General features: G+C 55.4%; 2 protein-coding genes across 2 annotated transcripts in view; one reads left to right on the forward strand and one right to left on the reverse strand.

Annotated features, from left to right (window-relative positions):
- Window positions 1–24,213, forward strand: part of B4GALNT3 (beta-1,4-N-acetyl-galactosaminyltransferase 3) — a 99,400-nt gene extending 75,187 nt beyond the window's left edge. Inside the window, exons 4-20 of the mRNA XM_036252446.1 lie at window positions 6,812–6,907; window positions 7,336–7,426; window positions 7,797–7,897; window positions 8,425–8,492; window positions 11,529–11,607; window positions 11,730–11,796; window positions 14,013–14,156; window positions 14,897–15,006; window positions 16,143–16,243; window positions 16,448–16,509; window positions 17,112–17,901; window positions 19,557–19,876; window positions 20,560–20,719; window positions 20,931–21,003; window positions 21,397–21,550; window positions 22,195–22,321; window positions 24,105–24,213. Of these exons, the coding sequence (XP_036108339.1) occupies window positions 6,812–6,907; window positions 7,336–7,426; window positions 7,797–7,897; window positions 8,425–8,492; window positions 11,529–11,607; window positions 11,730–11,796; window positions 14,013–14,156; window positions 14,897–15,006; window positions 16,143–16,243; window positions 16,448–16,509; window positions 17,112–17,901; window positions 19,557–19,876; window positions 20,560–20,719; window positions 20,931–21,003; window positions 21,397–21,550; window positions 22,195–22,321; window positions 24,105–24,213 (2,652 nt within the window). The remainder of the gene's footprint in view (window positions 1–6,811; window positions 6,908–7,335; window positions 7,427–7,796; window positions 7,898–8,424; window positions 8,493–11,528; window positions 11,608–11,729; window positions 11,797–14,012; window positions 14,157–14,896; window positions 15,007–16,142; window positions 16,244–16,447; window positions 16,510–17,111; window positions 17,902–19,556; window positions 19,877–20,559; window positions 20,720–20,930; window positions 21,004–21,396; window positions 21,551–22,194; window positions 22,322–24,104) is intronic.
- A 2,895-nt stretch (window positions 24,214–27,108) lies between these two features.
- NINJ2 (ninjurin 2) overlaps window positions 27,109–27,634 on the reverse strand; it is a 50,416-nt gene continuing 49,890 nt past the window's right edge. The window contains exon 4 of the mRNA XM_036252720.1: window positions 27,109–27,410. The gene's annotated coding sequence lies outside the window, so the exon portion shown is untranslated. The remainder of the gene's footprint in view (window positions 27,411–27,634) is intronic.

Consider the following 27,634-nt stretch of genomic DNA (forward strand, 5'->3'; position numbering starts at 1 on the left):
GGCCTGTGGACATAGATTACTTTTCTGGGCTGGGTGGTCCTGGCCAGCCCATTATCTTTCTCCACCACGAATTATCTTTCCTCATCATGAGTTGATCTCTTCAGCCTGGGTGATTTCATTTCCAGTCTACCCATTTGCATGTGCTAAATTTCTAGTCTACCCATTGTGCTAAATGTGACATTGGGATTAGGTTATTCTCCCCGTGAAACTGTCTCTGTTTAAAGCCCTGAGAGAGGATGGATTACAACACTGGGACACTTGTACTAGGTGACATCATCAGGTAATTATGCCCTCCCCACCTACAGATAGTATTTTGAAAAGAAGGTGCCTTAAAGACCATTGGTCCAGTGATCCAGCCTTCTCTCCTTTGAGAACAGTTCGGATCATTTTTTTATTCATCTTTTCATGTTTATCAACTACTGGATTTCTTCTCTTTGGATCGAATATTTGTATCTGTTGCCCATTTTTCATTGGGTTATTTTCTGTCCATAAATTAGCAATATAAGTTCATAAATTATATAAAATGTTTATAAATTAGTTTATCAGTTAGTGATATAAACTATTTGTCACATGCTATAAATGTTCTTGTGGTTTATTTATAGTGACAGGATCGTTTTTCTTTTCTTTTTGGATCATTTTTCTTGATAAACCAATTGTTTTTGAAAGATTATTACCGCATAAAATTCTGCATTTATTAATCATTAACTTACCCACTTTTTTTGCCCATCAAGAATGGGCAATAGTGAAGAGATAGTAAATAGTGATTAATACAGGATTAACTTATTAAAGAAATAGTTGATCTTTTAGTAAGAGTGTATGACCTTTTGGTAGTAAATACCTGATTTCCATTGACTTTATTTTGTTTTGTTTTGTTAATCCTCACCTGAGGTTATTTTTCCTTTTTTTTTTTAAAGATAGAATGGAAGGGAGGGATAGAGAGAGAGAAAAACATCAATGTGAAGGAGACACATTGATTGGTTGCTTTCCACAAGACCCCAACTGGGGCCAGGGATTGAACTTGCAACCCAGATTTGTGTCCTTGACCAGGTATCAAACCCGTGACCCTTTGGTTCAAGGGCTGACGCTCTAACTGCTAAGCCAAACCAGCCAGGGCTGGGTTTTTTTTTTGGTGTATGTCCCTAGTGGGAACCAAACCCGGGACTCTCTGGTCTGCAGGCTGACACTCCAACTGCTGAGCCAAACCGGCCAGGGCCCAGGGATTTTTTTTTTAATCCTTACCTGAGTATATGTTTTTATTGATTTTAGAGAGGGAGAGGGAGAGAGAGAGATAGAGCCAAGTGCGAGAGAAACATCGATCGGTTGCCTCTCAGACACACCCCAAGTGGGAATTGAACGCATAAGCTAGGTATGTGCCCTGACCGGGAATCCAACCCGAAACCTTTGGTGTACAGGACGACGCTCCAACCAACTGAACCACCCAGCCAGGGCTGACTTTCTTTTATTTACTATGGAACATAGTTTTCAAAATCCCCATTACAGTCTTCAGAGATCTTCAGGGAGTCACTGGCCCAATCGTCTTATTTTAGTGACAAGGAAAATAAGACCCGAAAGGTTAAATAACTACCATTTGCAGTCACACAGCTGCACAGTGGTTCCAACTCACTTCCAGCCGTCAAAGGGACCTTTCTGTTCCCATCTCCTTACCTGTCTCCCTTCTTTTGACCTATAGTTTTAGCTATGCATTTTGGGGTAGCATGGCTCAAGCACAGCCCTGCTCTGGGGCGAGCAAGGAAGAGCATAAGAAGGCTGACAACGGTCTCTTCTTTGAACTGTCTCCCTGCCCCAGACTTTGGCCACTCAGCCTCTCGGGCCAGAAGTCACCCTCAAAAGCAAAACAGCCAGCCCTTGGGCATTCTGGTTGGGCATTCCAGAGAGAGGCCATCAGAGTGGATGGCGGTGGGTGAGGGGGAGCTGGCCTTCATGGGGTAACCGCCTTCAAAACTTCTTCATGTCAACCCAAATCACAAGACACTAATTAGCAAACCCCACTAATTAAACCTCAGTGATGATCTGTTCACTTATCAGTCAATATGTCGGTCCTTTGACCAAAACCCTGTCTTCTAGTCAAGATGCTTGCTCTGGAAAATCAAAAGAGTTATGAGAAAGAGAATTTGGTGAAGACAGAATCCGATCAAAGCCAGTCAGAATTTTCGTAGGTCATGTCGTGCGGCCTTTGGTAAGGCGGCGTCTCTTGAGGAGAGGGCTGGGATGCAGATTGTTTCTCAAGCTTTCCTTTTGGGGGTGGTGGTTACAGTTTTATTGAGGTACAATCTATATACTACGTAATTCACCCATTTAAACACAAATGGTTGGAGTGTCGGCCCGCGGACCAGAGAGACCCGGGTTTGGTTCCCACTGAGGGCACGTACCCTGGTTGCAGTTTGTCCTCGGCTCCGGTTGGGGTCGTGTGGGTGGCAGCCAGTCGATGTGTTTCTCTCACATCCATGTTTCTCTCTCTCTTCCTCCCTCTCTCCTTCGCGCTCTATCTGAAGATAAATGCAAAAGTGTCCTCAGGTGAGGATTAAAAAAATAAATAAAAATAAAATAAATAAAAACATGAATCTACTTTCTGTCTCTCTAGATTTACCTGTTCTGGACATTTCGTATAAATGGAATCACATAACGTGTGGCTATTTGTACCTGGCTCTTTTCACTGAGCATTACGTTTTCAGGGCCCGTCCGTGGTGTAGCATAGATTAGTCCTTCCATTTCTTATCGCGGAATAATATTCTACGGTGTGGATGTGCCACATTTTACTTACCCATTCCTCGATGGATGGACATTTGGGTTGTTTCTGCTTTTTAGTTATCCTGAATAATGTTGCTGCGAACGTCTGTGTACAAGGTTCTGCGTGGACCAGACTTTCCTTTATTCTGAGCTCAGAACCACCACCGTCATGCACTTGGGTTACCTTGGTGAGATGCAAGTGGCATCTCCATTCGTTTACACATCATCTATTCAGATGGGGAATTTTACCATCTAGGATTTCACCAAGTGGGCCCCTGGCCCCTTCCCTCAGAATCCTGAGCTGCCTCTTCCCTTCGCGGAGTCTGGAGCTCTGGATTCCAAGGCGGAGCTCGCTCAGCGAACAGGTGTGACTGGGGAAGCAAGGGCGGCTCCAGTATCTAGAAACTTGGAACAGGAGACTGGTGTACAGGAACCAGTGCTCTCATTGTCCTGCTGTGTTAGGGTCTTGTGGTCCAGCCTCTGTGCTTCCCCAGGGCCAGGCCTGACGGCCCCAAAGGTTGAACAGCAGCCAGCTGTGCTGGTTGTGCAGGTGTGAACTGACGGGGCAGCAGTGAGGCACAGTGGACAGCCAGTGAGTGAGCTCACATCCCATGAGGGGCTTCCAACCTTTCCAAAAGGCAGAGCTGATGTGTCTGCCTTCCTACCCCTCTGCATCCCACCCCTCTGCTTCCCTCCCTTCTGCATCCCACCCCTCTGCATCCCACCCCTCTGCATCCCACCCGTCTGCATCCCTCCCCTCTGCATCCCTCCCCTCTGCATCCCACCCCTCTGCTTCCCTCCCTTCTGCATCCCACCCCTCTGCATCCCACCCCTCTGCATCCCTCCCCTCTGCAACACTCCCCTCTGCACCCCTCCCCTCTGCACCCCTCCCCTCTGCATCACTCCCCTCTGCACCCCTCCCCTCTGCACCCCTCCCCTCTGCATCACTCCCCTCTGCACCCCTCCCCTCTGCATCCCACCCCTCTGCATCCCACCCCTCTGCATCCCTCCCCTCTGCAACACTCCCCTCTGCACCCCTCCCCTCTGCATCACTCCCCTCTGCACCCCTCCCCTCTGCACCCCTCCCCTCTGCAACCCTCCCCCCTGCATCCCACCCCTCTGCAACCCTCCCCCCTGCATCCCACCCCTCTGCTTCCCTCCCCCCTGCATCCCACCCCTCTGCATCCCACCCCTCTGCATCCCACCCCTCTGCATCCCACCCCTCTGTATCCCTCCTCTCTGTATCCCACCCCTCTGCATCCCTCCCCTCTGCATCCCTCCCCTCTGTATCCCTCCCCTCTGCATCCCACCTCTCTGCATCCCTCCCCTCTGTATCCCTCCCCTCTGCATCCCACCTCTCTGCATCCCTCCCCTCTGCATCCCACCCCTCTGCATCCCACCCCTCTGTATCCCTCCCCTCTGCATCCCACCCCTCTGCATCTCACCCCTCTGCATCCCACCTCTCTGCATCCCTTCCCTTTGCATACCACACCTCTTTGGAGGACCACATCTCTTTTTATCTTTAACTGGTACAAAACAGTCAATTTGTGCTTATAGAATAAATGAAGGAACATATGGTTCTGGGCTTAACTTCTCCAAGCATTTACTCATTCAAATAAGTAAGTTATGCAGGGAACACAGAGGCGGGAGAAGGCCTTGGAGAGGATTTGTGAGGAGCCTTGAAGGATGAGCTGCAGTTTGCAGGAGGGAGGGACAGGAAGGGGCTGTCCAGTGCTGCGGGAGGAGTGTGGGTGTGGGACAGGGAGCCGTGTGAGGTGAGGCTGGGAAGCTAGGTCAGTCATGCCAGGGCGAGGCTGTGTTCTGAAGCCCCTGGGAAGCTCCAGAGCAGCAGTTCTGCAGGTGGTGCGAAGAGTCGTGGAGGTGGGGGAGCTTCAAGCCAGTTGGAGGCTCTGCCCGGGCCTGGCAAGCCCAGTGTGGACCCGCCAGACTGGCCTCCACCCGGCCTCCAAGACACCCTCCCCAGTTCTACAAGGATAATTGCTGTGTGTCCTCGGGGAGTCAGTTTACCTCTCTGGGCATTGATAGTCTCACCTCTAAAATGAGAGGGTCCCAACAGACATTTTTTTCCACTAGTTGTAAGTGAAGTTCCAAGTCCATCCTTGCGGTGGCCGTGCTCTGGCAGCAGGAGTGCCCGCTACCCTTCCTTCCCTGGGTCTTAGCCACTGCTGGACAACGGAAGGTGGGTGAGTGGCCTTGCGGATGAGCTGCAGTCCCACATCCCTGCCAGACACAAAGCCTCCAAAATTTGGAGAGACACAAATCCTGGCAGGGTCACCGTTCTGGGCCTGGGGAGGAAGGTGGTGCCCACTGGTCCCTGAGAGACTCCCCGTCTACAGCCTGAGGGTGGGCCAAGCATGGTTGAGGGCCGACTTAATGCTGAGTGCGGCCTAGACCTCCGAGGAGATGGACAGTCCTCCTTCTGCGCTCCCACCTCCCCGCCTGCGGTTTCCTGCAGCATCTGGGGGCCACCAGGAGAGGGAGGCCTGTGGCCCCTGGTCTGAGCAGCTGCTCCCCCAGCGGTGTGCGCTCCCTCCACATTGTGTTGTGATCTGTGCACACTGCCCTGGAAGTCCCAGGAAGGGGCAGTGAGGAGGCCATTGGCAGGAGACACGGAGTCTTGTAAGCGGGACTTAAGGAATTTCTCCAGAAGTAGCACAATGTACCCATTCTTCCCTTCCAAGAAGCCTTCGCCCGCCCCCCACCCACCCAGCCTACATTCTCTCCCCCACCCCTCCCAGCCCCCCACTCATATTCCCTAGAGTGATGGCTGCTTCCCAAGATCCCACATTCCTAGCGTTGACCAGGCCAGCACGCCCAGGAGGTGCCAAGTTGCCGAAGGGATGGGGATGGAGGGCTGTCCTGAGTCTGTTCTGGACCCAGCTGTGAGCCAGTGTTTCCCCAGGCGGGCGCCCACCAGCTCGGCTCAGCCCTCTGGCATTCCCGTTGAGACGTTCTCCCCCACCCCCAGGTTCTCTCCCTCCCCTCCCCCCCCAGATCTCTGCTGGAGACCGTATGTCCCTTCTATCTGGGCTCCCAGTGTGGGTGGGGGGCAGGGGGAGGGCTTCCTCCTCTGTTTTCCTACGGGCAGCTTAGATTTTGATAACTGATGAGCCACAATGGGGAGGGAAGGGCAGGGTCTGTTTGTATACAGTAATTGAGGTCCCACCTCCTACAACCTGGAGATTAAGCTCTGGGGGAGGGGAGGAGAAAAGAGCTGAGATGGGGTAATCTGAAACTCTTTGTCAGGACCAATTGGGACAGTATCCCCAGGCTTCCCCTCCCTTCTCCAGCTGCAGGCCTCCACCCACTCACAGTACTTGCTGCGGCCTTAGGCCTTCCTTTGGAAGGGGCCTCTGGTCCAGGCCTCCGTGCCCGGTCCTGACGAGGAGAGAATCCACCCTCTGCTCCCACTTCCCAGGGCTGCCGGGCACCTGGTCCAGGATTCAGGCGAGGCTGGGCCGGCGAGGCTTGGAGCTCCTGAGGGCAGTGGGCGGCCGGCTGCAGATGGGTCCCCAGAGAGCTCCTGCGCGCTTTCCCAGCTGCCTCCCCACAGGGGAGCCCCAGCGTGAAGACGGGCGGATGGGGTTTCAGCGCAGACAGCTGTGGGGCTTTCCTCTCACTGGGCTTTCGGAGAAGGGGAGAGGGCAGGTCTGCGAAACCCCAGCCTGGCACTTCCTCCCAGTTCCCTCTGTCGTCCCTGCCTCTCTTCATGGCTGTTACTCCCCTTCGCCTGGGGAATGCAGACCAGCCCCCTTCCTGCGTGGAAAGAGCTGGGAGTGTGCGTGAGTGTGTACACACGTGTATGTGTGTACACACGTGTGTACATATGCATGGCCAGAAAAACGGACCCAAGCCTCAGGACCAGGCCTGAAAAAAGCCTTGGGTGCCAAGGGTGGGCCCCGACCTTCGACCTTCGCAGTGAGGGGCACACCCAAGCTGGGCTGTGGTGCCGAGCCTCCTCTCTGCACGCAGCCTCTTCAAGCTGCGGGACGTGGGGGCAGGTTTGGGGCGCTCACGCTCACCCACTTCTCTGCCCACGCAGTTCCGGGGTCACGCCAACCTGCACGTGTTTGAAGACTGGTGTGGCAGTTCCACCCAGCAGCTCAGGAGGAACCTCCACTTCCCACTGTACCCCCATGTGAGTGCTGTGGCCCCGCCCCGCCCCTCCCTCCTGCCCACTTCTGTCTCTTATTTCCTCCATCTTCTGTCTCCCTCATCTTTTTTTCGGGTTCGCATTCTGTCCTTCATCTTGTGGGCCCTGCTTTGCTCTCTGCACAGCTCGGCCTGGTTCCGGCCTAGAGACCCTTCGCGTTCTCTGCCGCGCTCGCTCGCCATTGTTTCGGCCTGGGAGCCTCGCGTGGCTCCCCATCTGGTTGACCCAGGGCCGCCAGGTACCGGTGTGCTGGCTGGGCACTGCCCAGGGTCACCTGGACAGCACTTCATACCACACCATGCCCGCTCCGCTCTGTCTCCCCCCTTCCTGGTCTTCCTTCCCGCTCTGACCAGTCTCTTCACTTCCCTCTTCCTTTTTCTGGGTAACAGTTTCCCTCCTCTTTCTTGGCATAGATCCGCACAACTGTGAGGAAGCTGGCCGTGTCCCCCAAATGGACCAACTATGGCCTCCGCATCTTTGGCTACCTGCACCCCTTCACCGACGGTGAGGCCAGCGGGTGCCCACCCTCCCCCTTCCTGCTCCAGAGCTTTAGGGTATCCAGAGAGCTCGAGCCTGTAGCTGAGAACTAAATCTGCACTGGGACCCTGTTAGTACATTGGGAGAGGGGAAACTGAGTCCAGGTGAGGTCTCATCCAGCCCCAACCCCACCCCACCCCCAGGCCATCTTCACTCCTTGACTTGTGGAGTCTGGAACTAGCTCCCCTCTCCCCAGCCTTCCCACCTTCACAGTGTCTCTTAGGAGGGAAGCCACGCCCCCGCCCCCCCAGAGAATGTAATGACCACACCGTAACACCGGCCTCCAGTCCTGACCCTGATGTTCTTGCTCTCACCTGGCCTCTCCCCCACCGCCCAGGGATGATCCAGTTTGCCATCGCTGCAGACGACAATGCGGAATTCTGGCTGAGCCATGATGACCAGGTCTCAGGCCTGCAGCTGCTGGCCAGTGTGGGCAAGGTAGGGCCCGCTCAGCCCAGCAGCCGCCCCTCGGTAACAGGTGCCAGGCGTGAACCGCACCAGCCTCTGTCGGTAGACTACCGCTAGTATCGGTGTGATCGCTCCGGAAGGAGGTGGGAGCAGAAGCAGCCTCTCCCTCACTCCATCACATTTTACACAGTGGTGATCAGAGGAAGGAGGAGGGAGGAGGAAGAAGCCGGCTGAGGTGGAGGAAAGACCCCAGGCAGGTCTTCCCACCACATACATCCTTTGGTTCAAGAGGCCTTTGCTCAGTGCTAAGGACTCACCAAGGGCACAGGGTGCGGGGGTCCTTCTGGGAAGGGTGGAGGTGCTTCTTGCATGGGTCACTCGGTCACTCCTTAACTCCCTTCTGTTTTCTCTCCCATCATCGCTCGTCATCTTCCTTCCTCTCTTCCCTCTCCATCTCCACTTTTCTCCTCATTCCTTCCTTTTTATTCACTCACCACCTCTCATCCTTCATATTTTCTGTTTTCCTCCTTCTTCACTCTCCCTCTCCTCCCTTCTAGACTGGAAAGGAGTGGACGGCCCCTGGAGAGTTTGGGAAATTTCGGAGTCAAATTTCCAAGCCAGTGAGGTGAGTAGGGAGTCAGGACATCCTCAAGAGCAGCTAAGAAACCCCAACCTCCCTCAAGTGCTGAGGCCAATCCACGGCACAGAGCCAACTGTCCTTCACCGTGTCCCCTCCACTCTGCATCGTCCTTCACCGTGTCCCCTCCACTCTGCATCGTCCTTCACCGCGTCCCCTCCACTCTGCATCGTCCTTCACCGCGTCCCCTCCACTCTGCAGCCGTCCTTCACCGCGTCCCCTCCACTCTGCAGCCGTCCTTCACCGCGTCCCCTCCACTCTGCAGCCGTCCTTCACCGCGTCCCCTCCACTCTGCATCGTCCTTCACCGCGTCCCCTCCACTCTGCATCCGTCCTTCACCGCGTCCCCTCCACTCTGCATCCGTCCTTCACCGCGTCCCCTCCACTCTGCATCCGTCCTTCACCGCGTACCCCTCCACTCTGCATCCGTCCTTCACCGCGTCCCCTCCACTCTGCATCCGTCCTTCACCGCGTCCCCTCCACTCTGCATCCGTCCTTCACCGCGTCCCCTCCACTCTGCATCCGTCCTTCACCGCGTCCCCTCCCCTCTGCATCCGTCCTTCACCGTGTCCCCTCCACTCTGCATCCGTCCTTCACCGCGTCCCCTCCACTCTGCATCCGTCCTTCACCGCGTCCCCTCCACTCTGCATCCGTCCTTCACCGCGTCCCCTCCACTCTGCATCCGTCCTTCACCGCGTCCCCTCCACTCTGCATCCGTCCTTCACCGCGTCCCCTCCACTCTGCATCCGTCCTTCACCGTGTCCCCTCCACTCTGCATCGTCCTTCACCGCGTCCCCTCCACTCTGCATCCGTCCTTCACCGCGTCCCCTCCACTCTGCATCCGTCCTTCACCGCGTCCCCTCCACTCTGCATCCGTCCTTCACCGGGTCCCCTCCACTCTGCATCGTCCTCACCGTGTCCCCTCCACTCTGCATCCGTCCTTCACCGCGTCCCCTCCACTCTGCATCCGTCCTTCACCGTGTCCCCTCCACTCTGCATCTATCCTTCACCGTGTCCCCTCCACTCTGCATCGTCCTTCACCGTGTCCCCTCCCCTCTGCATCTGTCCTTCACCGTGTCCCCTCCACTCTGCATCCGTCCTTCACCGTGTCCCCTCCACTCTGCATCCGTCCTTCACCGGGTCCCCTCCACTCTGCATCCGTCCTTCACCGGGTCCCCTCCACTCTGCATCTGTCCTTCACCGTGTCCCCTCCCCTCTGCATCCGTCCTTCACCGCGTCCCCTCCACTCTGCAGCCGTCCTTCACCGTGTCCCCTCCACTCTGCAGCCGTCCTTCACCGCGTCCCCTCCACTCTGCATTGTCCTTCACCGCGTCCCCTCCACTCTGCATCCGTCCTTCACCGTGTCCCCTCCACTCTGCATCTGTCCTTCACCGTGTCCCCTCCACTCTGCATCCGTCCTTCACCGTGTCCCCTCCACTCTGCATCTGTCCTTCACCGTGTCCCCTCCACTCTGCATCCGTCCTTCACCGTGTCCCCTCCCCTCTGCATCTGTCCTTCACCGTGTCCCCTCCCCTCTGCATCTGTCCTTCACCGTGTCCCCTCCACTCTGCATCCGTCCTTCGCCGCGTCCCCTCCACTCTGCATCCGTCCTTCACCGCGTCCCCTCCACTCTGCATCCGTCCTTCACCGCGTCCCCTCCACTCTGCATCCGTCCTTCACCGTGTCCCCTCCACTCTGCATCCGTCCTTCACCGTGTCCCCTCCACTCTGCATCTGTCCTTCACCGTGTCCCCTCCCCTCTGCATCCGTCCTTCACCGCGTCCCCTCCACTCTGCAGCCGTCCTTCACCGTGTCCCCTCCACTCTGCAGCCGTCCTTCACCGCGTCCCCTCCACTCTGCATTGTCCTTCACCGCGTCCCCTCCACTCTGCATCCGTCCTTCACCGTGTCCCCTCCACTCTGCATCTGTCCTTCACCGTGTCCCCTCCACTCTGCATCCGTCCTTCACCGTGTCCCCTCCACTCTGCATCCGTCCTTCACCGTGTCCCCTCCACTCTGCATCCGTCCTTATTCCCAAGGCTCAGTGTGCCTTGATTTTGGTAAATTAAGTCTTTGATTTAGAAACCATCTGGCTCATCCTTCCTCATTTTACAAATGAAGAAACTGAGACCCAGAGGGGGCTGTGACTTAATGACGGTCTCACAGCTATTTAATGACATTCAGGACTGGAAAACAAAACTAGGTGTCCTTTCTCTCAGTCCTTGCCTTTCACATTTTCTCCATACTCAGAAATGTCCACAGCTTTACAGCCTGCACCCCTCTGCTCTGCCCATGCTATGGAAAGGTCCCAGTGGCCGGGGTGCCTTGGTCCACTGGAGGGAAGAAAAGGCCTTTTCCAGCTAATAGTGGCTGGAATCGCCTTTACAAGCCGGAACGGGGTTCTTAGCCCAACTCCAGAGCACCACCTGGTGGCTGGCACACGCACAAGCAAGAACATGCATCGGCCTGATGGCAATACTATCTATGTTGATAACAACACTGTCTACGTTGCAAAGGGCACTCTATGCACCAGCCCCTGTGGTGTAATTCAGTGTAACAGCTAACAACGGACTCTGAAACACTGGGTCCAAATCCCAACCCCTCCGCATTACCTCGATGACCTTGGACAAACTACCCAAGATTTCTGTCTCAGTGTTCTCATGGACAAGCAAGGCTGACGTGGCTTAATATATAGAGAGAACTTAGAATGGTGCCTGGCACACAGTAACACTCTCTAAGGGTTACTTACTTTATGTTTTTTATTCTGCCTATTGTCCTGTGAAATGAGTGCTATTATCATCACCATCTTCCAGAAGAGAAAACTAGGTTACACTGTTAGTGAGCAGTGGAGTGGGGACTCTCACGCGGGTGGTTCAAAGGCAAGGCCTTGGGACTCTTAAGAGCAGGGAGAGAAGGACAAGGGAGTGTGGTGGTGGGTGAGGTGGGCGCGGCGGGCACAGGGGAAGCGGGGGAGAGATGACCACGGCCGAAGACAGCCTTCTGTTTCTCTGCTCTTTCCTCGGCCAGCCTGTCAGCCTCTCGCAGGTACTACTTTGAGGTGCTACACAAGCAGAATGACGAGGGCACCGACCACGTGGAAGTCGCCGTGAGTGTCCCCCTGTTCCTGCCTCTCCCAGCCCCGCTTAGCCCCTCCTCTTCCCTTGTCCCTGGAACCCTTCTCATCTGGCCACCTCCAGCCTTCCACGTCCACCCTCTTTCCTCTTCCAGTGGCGACGGAATGACCCTGGAGCCAAGTTCACCATCATTGACTCCCCTTCCCTGTCCCTATTCACAAGTGAGTAGGCTCACCCGAGACGGAAGCCGGGAGGTGCCCACACGGGAGGCTCAGCCCACCTGGGGAGGTGGGTCAGGGGAGGGGTGGGTGTGGAGGCTACAGCTCCAGGTGCGTGGAACTTGGGTGTGAAGAGACAGGAACAGCCCTGGCCAGTTTGGCTCAGCAGTTAGAGCGTCGGCCTGCAGTCCGGAGAGACCCGGGTTCGGTTCCCGCTAAGGGCACATACTTCGGTTGCAGTTTGTCCCCGGCCTTGGTTGGTCGTGCGGGTGGCGGCCACTCGATGTGTCCCTTCACGTCGATGTTTCTCTCTCTCTCTCCCTTCCTCTCTCTCCCTCCCACTCTATCTTTACAAAAAAATGGAAAAAATATCCTCGGGTGAGGATTAAAAACAAAAAACAAAACAAACAAACAAAAAAAAAGAGACAGGACCAGAACATAAAGGGACCCTGAGGACCCAGAGAATGTAAGGACCCAGAGGTCCTTAACTCTCGGGTCAGGGACCCCTTTGAAAACCTGATAGAAGCTCTCTGAGCCCTTGCCTCAGAAAAATTCCCTTGTGCACACACAAACAATATTTTGTGTATAGTCTCAAGGGGATCCAGAGACCATGAGGCTCACTGAAGATGAAAAGCCTGAGTGAGGCAGCCTCCTGTTGCCCAGGTGAGGCAACCGTGGTTCTTTCCAAGCCGTGGCAGAGGAGAGGAGACTCCCCCCCTGCTTTAAACGTGCAGTAAACGACCTCTTCCATCGCACTATGTATTGCTCATGATTTTCTTAGCAAGGCTCTTGTCCGGAGATCCTACCGAGAAATTGCCACCTGGCAGGTGGGGCCTGGGCCCTGAGTGGAGAGAGCAGACAGGGCTAGAACCCTAAGGGAGGAAGGGAAAGGCAGGTGCCGGGCAGGGAGTGGGAAGGCAGGGGAGTGTGTATGTGGGAAGGGGGCAGGATGGAGACAGAAGGGAAGACAGGAGAGGGTCCCTGTGTGGAATGTGCATGGTGAGTGGGAGGAGGTCGCTGGTGACCCAAAGAAGAGGCCACAAAGTCAAGGCAGAAGGTGCAGGTTGTGAGGTGCTATGTTGCCGCAAGAAGAAGGGGAGAATTGGAATTCATAGATTCATTGTGAACTGAGGAGAAAGAGACCCATAGCAAAGTTCAGGTAGGAAACTAGGAAGACGGACCAGAGGTAACCAGCCGTGGGTGTAGACGGAGAGCTCTATTTGGGGCTGGAAACAAATGAACCCAGGAGGCAGAGACAGGCAACCAAGTCTCAGATGAGGAGCAGGGCTGCTGGGAGCACTGGGGTCACCCTGCTCACGGTCGGCATTGCTGACCTGTCTGTTGCAGAGGACGCTGGCTGAGACTAGACTGCCTAGGTTCAAACTTTGCCACTTATCAGCGGTGTGATCTTAAGCAAATGACTTAGAGTTTCTTTGTCACAGTTCCTTATCTGTAACATAGGAATACTACTACTACATAAGCTGTGTGGTGTTATAAAGATTAAATGGGTTATTTGTAAGATGCTTAGAACATGCCTGGCTTATTATTTAGCAAGTGTTATATATGTTTTTGTTCAATACATTAAACGCTTATAATGACAAGTTTCCAGCAGATAGCAGTAAAACATTTCTTTTTTATCCTCACCCGAGGACATTTTTCCAGTTTTTGTTCAGATAGAGTGGGAGAGAGGGAGAGAGAGAGAAACATCGACGTGAAAGGGACACATCAAGTGGTTGCCACCCACACGACCCCAACCGGGGTCGGGGACAAACTGCAACGTGAAAGGGACACATCGAGTGGTTCCCACCCACACGACCCCAACCGGGGCCGGGGACAAACTGCAACCAAGGTACATGCCCTTAGCGGGAACCAAACCCGGCTCTCTCTGGACCGCAGGCCAACACTCTAACCACTGAGCCAAACCGGCCAGGGCGCAGTAAAACATTTTGAGGAAGATGTTTCTTTTTCCAATTCACACAAAAATTGTGGTGTGGGCTAGTCCTGAGGCCAGTGGAGGGCGTCAAAGAGAGATAACAGCTGAAACCAGGAGTTGTGGGGAGCAGGGCTAGAGGGAAGAGGGTTGTGCACCTCCTGTACTGTCCCTGGGGGTACACGGAGCCTTGACGGAGCCTCTTCCAGGCCCCGCAGAGAGGCAGGCCTGGGCTCTGGGCTGGGTCTGCTCTGGGGCTCACAGCTGCCCTCTGCCCCGTCCTCCCCAGATGAGACGTTCCTGCGGATGGATGAGGTGGGCCACATCCCACAGACAGCAGCCAGCCACACAACCTCCCCAGACTCTCTTCCCACAGACGAGCAGCCCCCCGCAGACATGCTCCGGCCTGACCCTCGGGACACCCTCTATCAAGGTGAGGCCTCGGCTCCACACTTGTCACCCAGTCTGGGGACAGTACATTGCCAGGTCCATGGTGTGGGTGGAGGAGACACAGGAGACCTGTCATTTCTACAACAGCGTCCCCAAACCCAGAAGATTGTAGTACGAAATATAACATGGGTACAGAAAGTACAAAAACGTACAGGTACACCTTGACATTATACAAATCATTGAGAACACACCTTTGCATAAGTACCGCCCAGCACTAGAAAGAGAGCTAGAACCCCGAAGTTCCCTGTGCACCCCTCTGCAGTCACAGATATCGCAGTTTCTTGTCGGATTCCGGCTCTCGTCACCCAGTGAGAGAAACGTGTTCCCACTAAGGGGTTCGAGCCTTAAACTCCTGGGAGTGTGTATCTTTTAAAAGATGACAACATCATGTCCTGCTTCTCGAAGGAAGTTCTGTTCCTGCACTGCACGGGGTTGAGGCCTAGTGGCTTCTTGGAAGACCCTGAACCCAGCAATCCCAACGTTATACTGTGCCTTGAACTAGGGACTGTCTGAGTCCTCTGCCACCAAGGGCTCCATGAGTGCCACCGCCTCAGCCAGTGGCCACGGACTGACCACAGCTGCCTCCCGTGTATGCAAAGGTGTCTGCTCAGGGCAGAGGACTTCAGTCCTCACCCCTCGGCCAGGAGCCTCCATGGCTCTAAGCCAGCCTCAATTTCAGGCTCCCACCCCCCATCCTCATCCCTCTTCCCTTATTGTCCTCAGTGCCTCTGATCCCCAAGTCTCATCTCCGCCACGTCCTGCCTGATTGTCCCTACAAACCCAGCTACCTGGTGGATGGGCTCCCCCTTCAGCGCTACCAGGGCCTCCGGTTTGTAAGTCTGGGGCCCAGAGAGTAGGGGGCAGGAGTGGGAGAGGCCTTCCTGCCTACGGCTGAGACGGGGGTTGCTGAAGCTGACTTCCCCCCACCCCCCATGTCACATCCCAGTAGACAGGATGGACTCACGGGTCCCTGGGCAGGGAGAACTAGCATCCTAAGTCGCTTCTGGCCCACATGGACCGCCCTGCAAAGCCCGAGAGTGGAGTTCTGCTTTAGGAAGCCTCGGGCACCAGTTCTGCCAGAGTGATGATGCGAGGGGGCTGGCACGAGGCTCCTTACACTGTCTGCTCCATGGGCCGCACAACCTCGCTGCTAGGGCCAGCCCTGTCCGCCAGCCAGCCTGCAGTACATTTTACACTCATAGACAAGGCCCTGGGGAAGTGAACTGTGGAGGGGAACTAGAGAGAATCTCCAGCCTGTGTGGCACCTGGAGGGGCAGAACACCGTGCCCAGATCCAGGGGTGATTACGAGGGAGTGCTGGAGGCAGGATGCTGGGGCATCATGGGGAAGGTTTAGGGTGGTGATCGCCTTGAGCTATGTTTAAGGGAGGCAAAAAGCAGTCTAGTAAATAAAAGGGGTTGTTCCAGGGTGGTGGGAGGTTGCAGGAGAGGATAGACGGCGGGGGAGGAGGGCAGGGTCCGCAGCCGGGGAGAATGAGCTGGCTCGAGATGAGGGGTGCGTGCACTGGGGAGCCAGCCAGCTCAGGGGTTACGTTAAGTCCAGAGGCCCCTAGAGGAGGTGTGAAGAGTGGAGTGGGCCCTGGCTGGTTTGGCTCAGTTGGTTGGAGCATTGTCCCGTGTACCAAAGGGCTGTGAGTTCGATCCCCAGTTGGGGTGCATACAGGAGGCAACCAGTCAATGTTCTCTCTCACATCAATGTTTCTCTCTTTCTCCATTTCCCTCTCTCTAAAATCAATAAGCATATCCTTGGGCGAGGGTGAAAAAATAAGAGTGGAGTGGAATCCTGGTCTGAGTTAGCAGATGTTTCATTGCGAGCTCCGGGCAGCCTTTCTCCCCCAACCGGGCAGGTCCCTAGGAGCCGGGGAGTTGAGGTGGGAGGCAACTCTGGTTGGCTGATTTCTTACCAAGATCCCACCTTCTTTCTCCTGCTGCTTCTTTCTCTACCTCCAGGTTCACCTGTCCTTCGTTTATCCCAATGACTACACCCGCCTGAGCCACATGGAAACCTATAACAAGTGCTTCTACCAGGAAAGCACTTTCTACCAGGACAGGTGAGCAGCACTGAGCGAGGCCGGGAGGTGGCTCTCTGCAGGAGTCAGGGGAGCTTGCGGGAGGGACTACGCGTGTCCTTCCAGCCCGAGGAGCCGCCCCCTTTCCGGGCCCTTCCCACACGCACACACCCACTCTCACGCCCAGCAGAGCCTCAGGCTTCGCCTGCAGGGCAGCGGTGCCACGTCTCGCCCTTCCTCCTGCAGGTCCAGCTTTCAGGAGTACATCAAGATTGACCAGCCGGAGAAGCAGGGGCCGCAGCAGCCAGGTACAGATGAGAGCTGAGACTTCCGGGTCAGGCTGGGAGGGGAGGCCATGGTCTGTTTCTAGAAGTTCAGAACATGCCAGCGCTGCCCTGAGGAGCTTAAAATCCAAACCTCAGGGCCCTTCCTCCCACACCCAAGGGCGCAGAGCAGTGCTCCCAGCTTGTCCATATCAAGGCACATGCTCTGCAAGGACTGTAGGCTGGGTCACCTGGAGGAGATTACTTGGGCCGCCCGAGGGCTGTCCCTAGCCCTCGTTTGAGAAGTTCTTCTACAGAGAAGCACTGTTTTCTTGTGCCCTTTATTCTTGGGGCCCTCAGGCCTGGTTAGAGCCATTGGTTGGGATCTCACCTGTGCCAGGCGCCTGCTGGGCACTTTGTGTACTTCATACCCCTCCAGCTGCACACAACCCTGGGAAGGTGGATCACTGTTCCCTGCAAATGAAGAAACAAGTTACTGAGGTTGAGTGACTCGCCCCAGGTCACACAGTGAGGGGCAGAGCCCAGATGCCATACCCGGCCCACACCCCTTGGAGTATCACAGGTAACCTTCAGCTTTGGGGAAAGGTGAGAACTCTGACGTGAGGAATGGTTGTTATTAACAACAGGTTTTGAGGAAGGCCTTCTAGAAGAGTCTCAGTATGGAGAGGTGGCAGAGGAGTCCCCCGCCCCTAATGACCGGAATGCCGGGATGCCAGAGGGAAAACAAGCGCCCAGCTCTACCCCTGGGCAGGATGTCACTGACTACCATCTCCGAAGCCTGCGGAAACTCCTGGCTCGGCCCCGGGAGGGGCTGCTGTCCCCCTTTTCCAAGCAGAACTCTACCACGCCCCTCCCAGCGAAGACCAGCAACATCCCAGGCCAGCAAGCAGAGAAGAGGGGGAGGAAACCCAGACCCCAGCCCAGCAAAGAGCCACCTCAGCCTGACAAGTGGCCCCCTGGGCACCTGGCGGGGAACTTGCCTCCAGTCAAAAGGCCCACTGGTGACAGCCCCAGGAAGACTTTAGGGCAGTCCCAGTGGCTTAACCAAGTGGAGTCTTACATTGCAGAGCAGAGGAGGGCTGACAGGATGGAGCCTCTGGCCCCGAGGCAGGGTTGGCCTGGGGAGGAGGAGGTGGTTGCAGCTGCAGGCCAGGAAGGACAAGTGGAGGGAGAGGAAGAGGGCGAAGAAGAGGAAGAAGAAGAGGACATGAGTGAGGTGTTTGAATATGTGCCCATGTTTGACCCAGTGGTAAACTGGGACCAGACGTTCAGTGCACAGAACCTCGACTTCCAAGCCCTGAGGACCGACTGGATCGACCTGAGCTGCAACACATCCGGCAACCTGCTGCTTCCGGAGCAGGAGGCCCTCGAGGTCACACGGGTCTTCTTAAAGAAGCTCAACCAGAGGAGCCGGGGGTAAGGTAAAGGGCTCTCCTGGGGCCAGGGCTGAGGGACCTCGGGGCTGTAGCAGGTCCCTCTCTTGCAGACTCCTGGGAAGGACAAGTGCCTGGAGCCCCTGCCCTGGAGGTGACCTGGACCAGTCAGGTCTTTGTCCCACTATCGGGCAAGGTTCTGAAATGCCTGGGTTCCTGGCCCAAGAGCCTGGGAGGACCTGGCAAATGTGGTCCCCTCTCCCAGGGAAGGAACTTGTAAAAAGACAGATCAGGCAAAATTGAGGCTAAAAGAGACTAATAGGAACCCCAGATATAGGCTAGAAGGGCTACAGCAGAAGACATGGCTGAGTTCTTTGTGATTTCATTCATTTAACTAATCAACGTTTTTTCAATTGAGATGAAATTCACATACCATTTAACTTACCATTTAAAATGTACAGTTCAGTGGGTTTTTTATAATGTTGTATAACCATCACCACTGTCGGATTCTAGAACATTTCTATCACTTTTTAAAGGATCCCTATAGCCCATTTCTCCCTCCTCCCAGTCCCTGGCAAGCACTACTCTACTCTGCTCTATCATTATAGATTTACCTATTCTAGACATTTCCTATAAGTGCAGTTATATAATATGTGGCCTTTTGCGTCTGTCTTCTTACACTTAGCAAAATGTTTTCAAGGCTCATCCATGTTGTGGAATGTATTGCATATTTTAGTCCTTTATATTGCTATATACTATTCCATTGTATGGATATATCACAAATTGTATATCCATTCATCAGTTCATTGATATTTGGGTTGTTTCCACTTTTTGGCTATTATGAACACAATGCTACTATGAACATTCATGTACTAAGTTTTTGTGTGAACATGTTTTCGGTTCTCTTGGGTATACACCGAGGAGTAGAATTTCTGGGTCCTATGGTAATTCTATGTTTAGCATTTTGGGGACCCACCAATCTGTTTTCCAAATCAGCTACACTGTTTTACATTCCTATTATCAGTGTATGAAGGCTCCAGTTTCTCTACATCCTTGTCAGCGCTTATTTTCCTTTTTTTAAAAAGTAACCATCCTAATGGATGTGAAATGGTATCACACTGTGGTTTTGATTTGCATTTTCCTTGTGACTAATGCTATTGAGCCAACCAATCAACATTTATCTAATTGTGTAATGCACTGTTGATTGAACAGAGTTTTTTATTAATTAGGGTCAACTTCTAAAAGAAACTCATTCACCTTATATACTATCTCAGAGCTATAAAAAAAACAGTTTAGAGATCATTCCAGTTCAATAGGTACTTTTTTTTGGTATGTGCCCCTAGCGAGAACTGAACCCGGGACTCTCTGGTCCGCAGGCCGATGCTCCAATCGCTGAGCCAAACTGGCCAGGGCTCAATAGGTACTTTTAAAGATGGAGGCACGTGCATGCGCGCGCGCGCGCGCGCACACACACACACACACACACACACACACACAAAACAACAAATATAAGATAAAGATGGAGGCAGGGAACACTAGAGGGGTTAAGCATCTTGTATAAGTGTCTTTGCCAATGGCAAAGCTAGGACAAAAACCAGGGTCTCTTGACAATCGGCCTTGTGGGCTTCTACCACACCATGTACGCGACCCCACAAGAGGGGACCGAATTGCTCAAGTCCCTCCACCCTTTTGCCATAGGAGATACCAGCTACGGCGCATTGTGAATGTGGAGAAGCGTCAGGACCATCTGCGTGGGGGTCGCTACCTCCTGGAGCTTGAGCTGCTGGAGCAAGGCCAGCGCCTGGTGCGGCTCTCTGAGTACGTGTCTGCTCGAGGCTGGCAGGGCATCGATCCAGCTGGTGGGGAAGAGGCCGAGGCCCGGAACCTGCAGGGCCTGGTGTGGGGCCCACACAACCGCCGGAGACGCGTCTTGAACGTTCGCGCTCCAGAGCCCAAGCTGTGCTGGCCCCAGGGCTTCTCCTGGAATCACCGAGCCGTGGTCCACTTCATCGTGCCTGGTGAGCCTCCAGCCGAGCCTGGGCACTGTCAGTGGAGCAGGGGTCCTACGAGTAATCGTGTGCGCCCAGGTCTCTGCTCACTGATTTGCTCTTAAGGAACTTGTGAAAATGGCCACTTTACAGGGGAGGAACTGAGGCTCACACGAGAAAAGTCGCTAGTCTCAGTTTACGTGGCTAGAAAGCGTGGGAGCTGGGGAGAGATACTGACTCGAGGCCGTTGCTCTTTCTGCGGTACCAAGTTTCAGGGTCGGCTTTGATAATTAACTGGGGTTGTGGGGTTTAGAGCTGGTCTGGGGAAATACAACAGAGGGGGTACTTGATAGAATGTTAGTTGGTTTTTATCATGAGAAAGGGGACCATGTAGCAGACAGGAGTGAAGCAGTGGGGTAGGACAGGAAATAAAGGGTGATAATAAGTCGGATGGACTTCAGGGTTCTCGTATGAGAGCACAGGGGTTGCTATGCGAGAACTAATGTCGAGGCCCCGCCTGGGGGCTGTGCAGGAGCAGGGTGTACAGGTCCCTTCGGTGGTGAGCGCCTGTCTTTGTACTGCTGCTGGTTCCCATAGCTGCATTGCCCCGAGCGGAGGTCTGCTGGGACTCCGACTCCTGCAGGAACAGGAGTGGACATGCCCTTCTTTGTGTTACCTCTGCCTCTTTCTCTCTGCCTGCCCTGCTGGGGTAGTGAAGAACCAGGCGCGCTGGGTGCAGCAATTCATCAGAGACATGGAGAAGCTGTTCCAGGTCACCGGCGACTCGTACTTCAACATCATCATCACTGACTATAGCAGTGAGGACATGGATGTTGAGATGGCCCTGAAAAGGTCCAAGCTGCACCCAAGGAGGTGAGGAGGTTTCCTGGCTGGAGTGCACCCTGAACCCTGGTCCTAAAGTCTCAGCACTGCTGGGTCCGGGGCAGCTTCGCTGAGTCCCAGTCTCTGCCCATAACCCTGCTCCCGGAGCACATCATCGCTCCTCTGTGCCTGCTCTCTTCCTTCAGAGACCACCACGGCCACGTGCTCCTGCTCAGCCCCTCTCTTCTCTCCTCCCCTGCAGCTACCAGTACATGAAGCTAAGTGGAAACTTCGAGCGCTCAGCTGGACTTCAGGCTGGCATAGACCTGGTGAAGGTGCATGGACGGGGAGGGGCTGGGGAGATGTGATTGAGGATTGGTTACGAGGCAGAGAGCCACTGGGCTGTGTAAGGCGGTGGGCTCCTCAGGGAGGAGGGAGAGGAGACGGGGGTCCTCTGGTGTGCTGCCAGGTGCACTAAGCAGATGACAGTAGAGCATTTGTCCAGAGTCCTTGGAGTCCTCGAAGAGTAGGGGGAGGAGTCCGAGTTTACCTTCTGGTGGTAAGAACTGTACTCTGATGCCCAGTATCGTGGAACTCTGCCCAGTAGTTAGGTTGGTGGAAGTTTGTCAGTTATGCAAATGGAAAGAACCAGAGGATTGTCCTAGAGAGTGGCGTGGTGTCCTCGCCCTGCTCAGAGGGTCCGCTGATCCTCCTACATCTGTCCCCAGGACCCACACAGCATCATCTTCCTCTGCGACCTCCACATCTACTTCCCAGCTGGAATCATTGATACTATCCGGAAACACTGTGTGGAGGGCAAGATGGCCTTCGCCCCCATGGTGATGAGGCTGCACTGTGGGGCCACCCCCCAGTGGCCTGAGGGTGAGCCCTGCCCCGGGCTAGGGAGGGTAGGAAAGACCTCTCCGGCCTTGATTCTTCACCCCAGAGCTGGAAACAGGCCTTTCTACCCCGGCAGCGTCACCACCCCCCACCCCCCCACCCCCCCGCCGCCACCCTGCCCTCCTGCTCCTCTGCTCACCCGGACAGTTCAGAGAGGAGCCCGAGGACGATGCCGACAGCCACAGCATCAGCGTCCCACTGATGAGCATTGCCCGCCCCATCCTCCCCGTCATTCATTCATCAAACATTTATTGAGCATTTACTGTGTGCCAGACTCTGCCCTGTGAGGATACAAAGATGGAAAGATAGGGCCCGCCTCCGGGGCGGGACATGGGCAGGGAACCAGCACCCTGCTGTGCCCTTAGCTGGGAGATCCTGCTGTAGAGCCACCACCAGCCCTTGGTCACTCCCTGGTAGGACTGCTGCTTTCACTGGACCCGGAACCCTGGCTCAGGGGCTTCCCCCAGAACAGCCAAGGGACTTGCCTAGATGAGACAGTCTTGAACTGCAGCCCCACCCCCATCAGTCTTCCAGAAAAGGGTGTAGGGGCGCCACCTAGAGGTCTTGTTTATTCCCTCCTCCTGGCCCCTGGCTCACCTCACCCGGAGCTTCTTGTCTGTCCGCAGGCTACTGGGAGGTGAATGGATTTGGACTGCTTGGCATCTACAAGTCAGACCTAGACAGGATCGGAGGCATGAACACCAAGGAGTTCCGAGACCGCTGGGGTGGGGAAGACTGGGAGCTCCTGGACAGGTGACTGGGGAGGGGGTCTGCTGGGATTCCATCTGCAGGCGCTCTGAGGAGGGCACTGTGCACAGCATCCTAAACCCGTCCCTGGGCTGCGGATCCCCCAGGAGCAGGAGAAGGCGCTGGACTTGGAGGAAATTCTGTCTCTCACTGGGCTCCAGCCGCTTCCCTCGCTGAGACTCAGTTTCTTTGTCTGTTAAAGGGGAGGATACTACCTCTGTCTCTGACACAGGGCTGGTGTGGAAAGTGCTTGGTAAAGTGTCAGGGGATAAGCAAAAACTGTTCTGAACAAATGTAAATGACAGTGTTCTGAGCAGCAAACAAGTCGCAGTGAGAGCACACGGCTGCCTCCTCCAGGTCATCCTCCGGGTCGGCGCTCTCTCCCTCCGCCCGGCCTCGGGGAGGTGCAGGAAGTGGTGGGCTGGATGCAAGACAGGCCAAAGGGGCAGGGAAGACTTTGGAGCCAGCAAAAGAAGTGGGGACCATTGAAGGGCAACAAGCCATCCAGGAGGTTTTGGGTCCCTGGAAGCCTGGGGAGAAGGGGGTTTCAGGGAGGAGGAAATAGTCACATGTATGAAAAGCCTCAGAGAAAGACGGGCAGGGAGCTGGCTGGCCCGGGACCAGGTCGTAGCGGATTGTGGGTGGTAAGGCAGTGGAGGCTGTGTTAGCATGAGATTCCTCTTTCAAGATATTTGCTGCCAAAAGAAGGGGAGGGAAAGATGATACTCGGGGAGTTGAGCCTAAGGGGCGAGGGCAAAGGGAGAGTGGGGGGAACCCAAGAAAGAAAGGGTGTCACTGCTGGCACAGTGTCCAGGGCCGGTGGACAGGGCGAGGTCGGGAGCACCTGGGCAGTGGGGACCTCGACAAGGAAGAGGTCCACTTCCTCCTGAGAGATGGCAAGACGCAGCCACCAGTCACTGGGCTGCTGTACTGCGAGGTGACTCACATCCTCCCCACACCTCTGTGAGGTGGGTCACTAGCTCCATTTTCCAGGAGAGAAAACTGAGTCCTGAGACGTTAATAACTTGTCCCAAATCACGCAACTAATACGTGTCAGAGGCTTACATGCGGGATGTGTGCACGCGCTCTCCCTGGAGGAAAGGGAAGGAGGGCGGCAATACCAGAGGGTTTAAGGACGGAGGAGGGGGGTCGAGGGAGCTTGTGTGAGACAGCCCAGCTCTCTTAAAGCCAGATCCCAGCAGATTCCCACAGTGGACAGAAGCCTGGACTAGGGGTCACCTCCGCCCCATCTTCCCGCCAGGCCGGGCGGATGCGGACTTCCGGTTCAGTTCTCAACCCTCCTGCCTCTCCTGAGGCCCAAGGAGAAAGGAACTGCCCAGATTCCAGTAACTTCCACCCATGCCCCTAGTCCAGGCCGCTCTGTGAGAGGGACTCCCTCCCCACGGGCTGTGCGTGGGGAAAGGGACAGGAGGGCGGGGGAGGAGGCCTGTTCCAGCCTCTGCCTCCGTGTCAACACTGGGATGTGCCCCCTGCTGGCTGAGTGCCAGGTACTGGGCGTCGGTGTGGGCCAGGACCTGTGCTGGGCACCATCTCTAGTCTTTACCACCCCTCTCCAGTGTGTATATATCATTATTATCCTCTTTCTAGAGATGAGCGAGCAGGCTGAGAGGATGTGACTGACAGTGTGGAGCAGGCTGCCTGGCTCCAGAGCCCCTCTGCGCTCCACCTGCTCCGGCCCGGGGTGGACAGGAATCAGGGACGGGTGTTGGAGGTGTAGAGCCCAGTTGCCGCCTGTGCTTCTGTGGCTCATCCTGCCCCTCCCCCCCAGGATCCTCCAAGCGGGCCTGGAAGTGGAGCGTCTCTCCCTCAGGAATTTCTTCCACCGCTTCCATTCCAAGCGAGGCATGTGGAACCGCCGCCAGATGAAGATGCCGTAATCCGGGGGTGGCCCACTGGACCGACCACTTCCTGCTCCTTGACCTGCAGCTGCTCCCGCAGCACCCCGCTGCCTGCCGGGGAAGCGGAGGGGAGCAGAAGCTGCGGCTGGGCCCCAGAGGCCTCAGCACGAACACCCCCACTCCACCGGGAGCTGCCCCCTCACCGACGGCTGCCGAGGGCCCCCTCCATCGGCCGGGCCTCCAGAGAGGACTTTGGGCGGGGCGGCCAGGAGGGGCTGCTCGCTCCCGCTCCCAGGTGGAACAGCTCCCGGGAGGGCTGTGCAGTTAGGTGAGGGAAGGGACCTGCTCAAGTGACACCATCCTGAGTCCCCCAGGTGCCTTCCTGCAACCAGCCAGGGCTCCTCCAGGAGCAGTGACCAGGAACTGGAAACTCTTCTACTGGACATCTTTTATGGGGGGGTTTGTTATTATTTTTTATCAGAAAAGCAGAACTGTAACCGTCCAGCACCCAACATTGACCACGAGAGGGGGATGGAGTGGTGCCGTTAGGGCATGTCCCCGCCTGCGTACCTCAGACCCACTCCTGTGTAGAGCTGTGTCCCTCAGTCCGTGACCCAGCAGCTGACATAACCAGAGAGCTGGCCCCGCGTGGAGCACTTCCTCTGCTCTGCCCGGGCTCGCCTTCCAGAGACACGCACATCTCTGCCAGGTCGCCACGGAACAGCTGGCCACCCACTAGGGCATTAACCTTCTCCTCCGTGCGGACGAGAACTGGCATCGTGTTCCTGGTGTCACGGGGGTTTGGGAGCAAAGACGTGGCGGGCGGTGGGCTCCTCCCGGTGTCTGCACATAGGCCGAGCGGGACAGGCAAGGTGGAGGGGCAGAGAGGAAAGGGGATGTGGTGTGAGTGACCATGACTGAGCTGAGAAGGGGGGCAGAGTCTAGCAGGAGCGGATGCAGAGGGAAGTGGAAAGCTTTGAGCCCTCACAGCCCAGCTCCCCCGACTTGCCATCCCGCAGGGAGAGCCCCCACCAGGGCCTTGAGTGGCAGAAGAGGAAGGGGTGTGGGTGAAACGGAACCATAAAACAGGGACAGGGTAGGACGCGGCAGGGTGACAGGTTTGGGGAGGTGAGGACATGGTTCTGAGATCTCTTCCCCAAGTGGAGGGAGCGGGGCCAGGAGGAACTGAAAAGTGGGTAGTTCAGGGAAAATAGCTCTTGGCCTTTGTAGTCTAGGCTGTCCTTTCTGTCACCTGATGATCATGCACTTATCTTGCACTAATGATCCCCAGGTGCCTTTGCGGTGGGGATTTTTCTACTGCTGCTGTCTCTGCCGCTGCTGCTGAATTCACCAATGGTGCATTGGACACTGGACCCTGAACTCCAGTGGCTGTTTAGGGAGGCGAGCACAGGGCTCCCTGCTGTGAGGAAGGGCTTATGGGGGGGTGCAGCAGGGCCCGAGCTCCATGCTGTGACCATCAGTCCAAGGTACAGCATCTAGAGGGTCTACCTGGTAGGCCCTGTATTCACCAAGAGCATACACTTGGCATAGGGAAGAATGGAGCCTGTTGGGAACCTTCGAGCTCGAAGAGAATCCTTGCTTCCATCTTAAGAAATCAGGAAGGACTAGGACTTTCAGTGACTCAGTGGCTTATGGATGCCCATACCTGCCCCCTGGGCTGTGGCTCTTTCGGGTTCCTGGTCCTGCTTACTGCCCTTGGGAATGGTCTGTAGGGAGTAGGCAAGAGCTACAGTCGCCGGCCAGCCAGCAGAGGTGCTAGTTTTCTGTCTGGGCCACTTCCATCGTTGGGCATTCACTGGGAGGCCTGAGTCAGCCCAAACCGCCCTCCTGCTTCACTTGTGATCAGGAGCCAGCCCAGCCCCCTGTCCTGCCCACACCCTCTGCCCCGCCAGTGCCTTGTCTGGTGTTTGTTACCTCCACACCGTCTGCCTTAAGGGGGGGACCTGGCAAGGGCTCCTACTCTATAGGGAAATGTCTAGGGTGGGGGAGGGGCTGGGATGGTGGGGGAATCATTAAATACAGCATCTTCATAGAAAACAGAATGGCTCTTGCAATTTCCTGTTGCCTATCATGGTGGGAGAGGGTTGGGCCAAGGGCCCCAGGTTTCACGTCTCTGTCCCTTGGCCATCAGGCCTCTGAAGGACATGCCAAGGGCCCTTCTACACCACTCTCCACCCATTACCATCCGTCTGGTGCCTGCTGTGTGGCACACAGCCTTCTCTGCTGTGAGTCCCTCCGAAAGGGGACAACATAGCTCCTGTAGGAGGAGCACCCAGTCTGACCGTTAGACCAGGCATTTTCTGTTTGGCAGATTAATGGAAGTTGGTGGTTTCAGTGGAGCGAGGCTGGTGGACACCCTGGATGAATAAGGCTAGAAACAGGGCCAGAATGGTTTAGGTGAACATCAGGGAGGAGCTGAGGTATGGCTTATTCTAAAATAGCAGACAATCTAGAAATCTTTTCTGCTTGAGCTGGGGATGTCCTGTTGATGCCTTATAGGTGCAGTCTGACCTCCCTGGTTACATTTGGTGCAGGCATAAATCCAATTGTGTCTGTATTCCTTAAACACATGCCTCAGATGAGCTAACAAAGCTAGCATAGGTTTATAGTAGGTTTTGAAAGAAGTGCACATGAGCATTGATCTAGAATCGACTGCTCTGCCGTAGGTGTAGCAGATGGCAACTGGCCCAAGGCACGTGGGGCCGGAAGGCTGACTCAGCACAACCCAGAAAGGGAGTGATTTAAAAGCTTTTTCTCCGTCCGGGCTTAGAGTTTGCTCCTTTGAGCCCTTTCCAGGACACAGGTGGAGACGGCAGCTCAGACGCAGCTAGACATAAAGACTGACTTCAGTGGGTTTGCAGAAACTTTTATAGACAGAAATCATTCCATTTTACCTGGGAAATCGGCCTGGGAGTGGATGGGGCAAAGGGGAGGAGTGGAGTAGAGTCAGAACCAGAATCTGTAAGCTGGGTGGACTTGACCTAAGGTAGACAGGCGCTGCTGGGAGGAAAGGTTGGCACTATCCCAGTCTGAGCTCAGGACTTGAGACAAGATGGAATTCACTCAGATCAGCAACATATCCCATCTTCACTCAGATGCTATGGTAGGAAGCAGGCATCTACGTCACCCTTTCAGGAGCTCCCCGGGGCTGTGGAAGGTGCCCGTCAGCCTGGCAGACGGGCGAGGAAAGGCGGAAGCGGCCCCAGCTCCGGCCCCTGCGGGGAGCAGAGAAGAAGCTGTGAGGCAGTGTTCTCAGACGGCCCTGTGCCCTCCATTCCCCTGGCTCCTTCTCAAGATGCTCGTGCTGACTCAGCTGGAGTGGGCCTGAGATTGAACCTTTCCAGCAAGCTTTTGTTGCTGTTGGTTCAGGGACCACAGTTTGAGTAGCAAGGACTGCTGGTCAGTGCCAAGGAGAAGTCCCACATCTGCAACGTGCCTC

This window comes from Molossus molossus, unplaced genomic scaffold, assembly GCF_014108415.1.
Source record: "Molossus molossus isolate mMolMol1 unplaced genomic scaffold, mMolMol1.p scaffold_m16_p_10, whole genome shotgun sequence".
In the NCBI taxonomy this organism is placed as follows: Eukaryota; Metazoa; Chordata; class Mammalia; order Chiroptera; family Molossidae; genus Molossus; species Molossus molossus.